The sequence below is a fragment of the Grammomys surdaster genome, unplaced genomic scaffold (genome assembly GCF_004785775.1).
Source record: "Grammomys surdaster isolate TR1022 unplaced genomic scaffold, NIH_TR_1.0 63, whole genome shotgun sequence".
Lineage (NCBI taxonomy): Eukaryota > Metazoa > Chordata > Mammalia > Rodentia > Muridae > Grammomys > Grammomys surdaster.
In genome coordinates, this window is record NW_021604565.1 from 14,320,493 (window position 1) to 14,323,190 (window position 2,698).

The 2,698-nt window shown below is 42.1% G+C and overlaps 2 protein-coding genes across 5 annotated transcripts in view; one reads left to right on the forward strand and one right to left on the reverse strand.

Moving 5' to 3' along the window:
• Ncald (neurocalcin delta) overlaps nt 1-2,698 on the reverse strand; it is a 175,552-nt gene that overhangs the window by 63,443 nt on the left and 109,411 nt on the right. The window lies entirely within an intron of this gene.
• Nucleotides 1-2,698, forward strand: part of LOC114620923 — a 21,420-nt gene that overhangs the window by 13,834 nt on the left and 4,888 nt on the right. The window contains 1 exon segment of the mRNA XM_028767099.1: nt 2,580-2,672. Within this exon segment, the coding sequence (XP_028622932.1) occupies nt 2,580-2,672 (93 nt within the window).

The following is a 2,698-nucleotide window of genomic DNA, read 5'->3' on the forward strand; positions in this document are numbered from 1 at the left end:
GAGTGAGAGGGAGAGGGAGAGGGAGAGGGAGAGGGAGAGGGAGAGGGAGAGGGAGAGGGAGAGGGAGAGGGAGAGGGAGAGGGAGAGAGATACTGACTCAGAACTCAGGAGGCTGCAGCAAGAAGCAGGCTAGGAGTACAGAGAACTCTTCTGGAAGCACCAGCGCACCCTGGAAACACTCACATCACTCTGAACTGCACTGAAGATTCAGAGGCCGGTTCAGCAAGAGCCTGAGGCTAATGTGCTAACATTGAGATCTTTGCTGCAATCCCTCACTGCCCTGGAGCCCCTCCCCCCTGCAGCACGCACTAACCTCATTTCTATGCAGTTCCCACAGATCTTGCACACATAGTTGCTAAGGTCACGCTCACAGCAGAGCACACTGAGGTAGTGCCACTGAGGTAGTGCCACAAATGCTCTCTCTGCTTTTCCAAACCCCGTCCATTAGCTTCTTATGCTCGCTTATTTTGAACTTCTGGAGAAAGCTGCTTTTCAGACAAATTGTACTGTGCTCACAAAGATGTTCTTAAAAAAATTTTTTTTTGGAGAGGAATTGGTCATTTCTGATATGACACAAGAAAAACATTAGAAGTCTGTCTGTCTGTCTGTCAGGAGAAAAATGAGCAATGGCTGGATATCTAACCTGAACTTCTAAATTGTGAGTGAAATTTTCTTTGTGTTAACTTATACATTTTTTAAATTGAAACTAGAGTTTTGAAATACAATATATTCTGATAATGGTTTCCTCTCCCTCGACTCTTCCTGTATCCTTTTTACTTCCCCACCCACCCAAATCTACACCATTTCCTTCTTATTAGGCTACAAATGGGTAATAATAATAATAATAACAACAGCAACAACAAAATAAGATAAAATAAGACCAAATTCTTGCAGTTTCCTGGAATTCATAATTTATGCTTCTTTGATGCCCAACAGACGGTCCTAATTGATCTCCCTCTTCATAAAGAAAGCTAATCACAATTCCTGATCTACAAGCTTTTAAGTAAACAGTCTCTTGGTATTTTCAGAACCTAATAGTGGAAGATCATCTTTTTTCCCTTGGAAAACCACCCATGTAAACTCTCTACTCATTCTGATCACACTTCACAAAACTAAACCAGCCAGCCAGGTTACAGCGAACACCCCACCCTCGCTGTATCTGCTGAGATACTTTGGACATCCACCTGCACTCGGCTCTTTCAACAGCTTGGTTGTATGAAGGACAAGAACTATTTCTAATTTTAATTCTAATAAAGACTTGAAGAAAAGTGTGTCCCTGTTTGTTTACATATTTAAATTTAGAAGCACTGTGAAATCTCAAACAAAATTAGCCATGGTGGGTGGGGGAAGAGGAATCAGATAACCCAGTTAACAAAGTCTGAGCCACCTCATGCCAGGACTCTGGAGAATGCTGGCTGAGGGGGAGGCCACCTCTGATGGGGACCCACTGGCCAGGGACAGCGCTCAAACATGAGGAAAGACTGTTAATAGATTCCTGCTGTTCTTGTCATTGAGTGTGAAGGACAGAACCTTGCAGTTCTGGAAGGTTCCTAACAATACCATTGCATTTGAATAAGAAACCAAGAACTATCAGATCCCAGAACTGCAAGCGCTGTAGTCATATATTTTAGGAAAACATTCCCGAGTTTTAAAACCCTGCTTTGTGTTCCCATGCTCCAACGGGGCACCTAACCAGCCCTCTCTGCAGATTCTAGACTTCAGAGTAGTCAAAGGAGCATCATTTGGTTGCCCCTAGAAATGTACTGTCTGTCACCTCTAAAGAGTTGAATGTGGTCATTTGGGATAAAGAACAATGCCTGGCATAGGAGACTGGCTCCCTCAAAGAAATTCAACCCAAGGTTGACAATATCATCAGTACCCAAATTAGTGGAAATACCACTTTCATTTCTGCATATTTCCCCATTATCCAAGGTTTCCTAACAAGCAAGTGTTTATTCTCTGGCAACCAAAGTTACACTGACTAATGATTAAAAATGACAGATCCCGTATGCAAACTTGTTGGCTTCCTGCAAAGAAGCAGGCTGGCAAGTAGTTGCTATTTCTTTACCAAGAAAAAAGTAAAGTCAGAGCGAGTGAGTTGCCTGTGTGTGCCAGCTGTCATCTGGGACAGTCGGGACTCTTGATACACTTGGCAAACACTGCAAACTTCCAAGGCTTCCTTTTTCTCTCAAGGCTCAGGGTAGAGGTAGCCACAGCCATTTTCCCGAAAGTCAGGGTTCCGAATAATTTCCAATACCGATGTGCTTAATCTAAAACTAAATGTGGTTTATTCTTCATGTGAGTTGGAGATTATGTATATATATATATATATATATGTATACACACACACACACACACACACACACACACACACACACACACACATATATATATATATATATACACACACACACATATTATATATATACTCTTTAGACTGCATTGTGCCTCAAGTTAGGATGTTACGTTCTCTGAGGTTTTAAACAATGCAGGTATAATATTAGGGCTGCCATTGTTGTGGTGTGAATGTAATAGATGTAATATTCACTCTGGGCTTCTGTGTTTGAACACTTACTCAGCAATGGAGATGTCTGGGAAGACTGTGCAAACTTAAGGAGGCAGATCCTTGCTGTAGAAAGTGGATCACTGAAGGAAAGTCCCATGTCCTCTTTGTGCACTATTCTTCCATTTTAGGAGA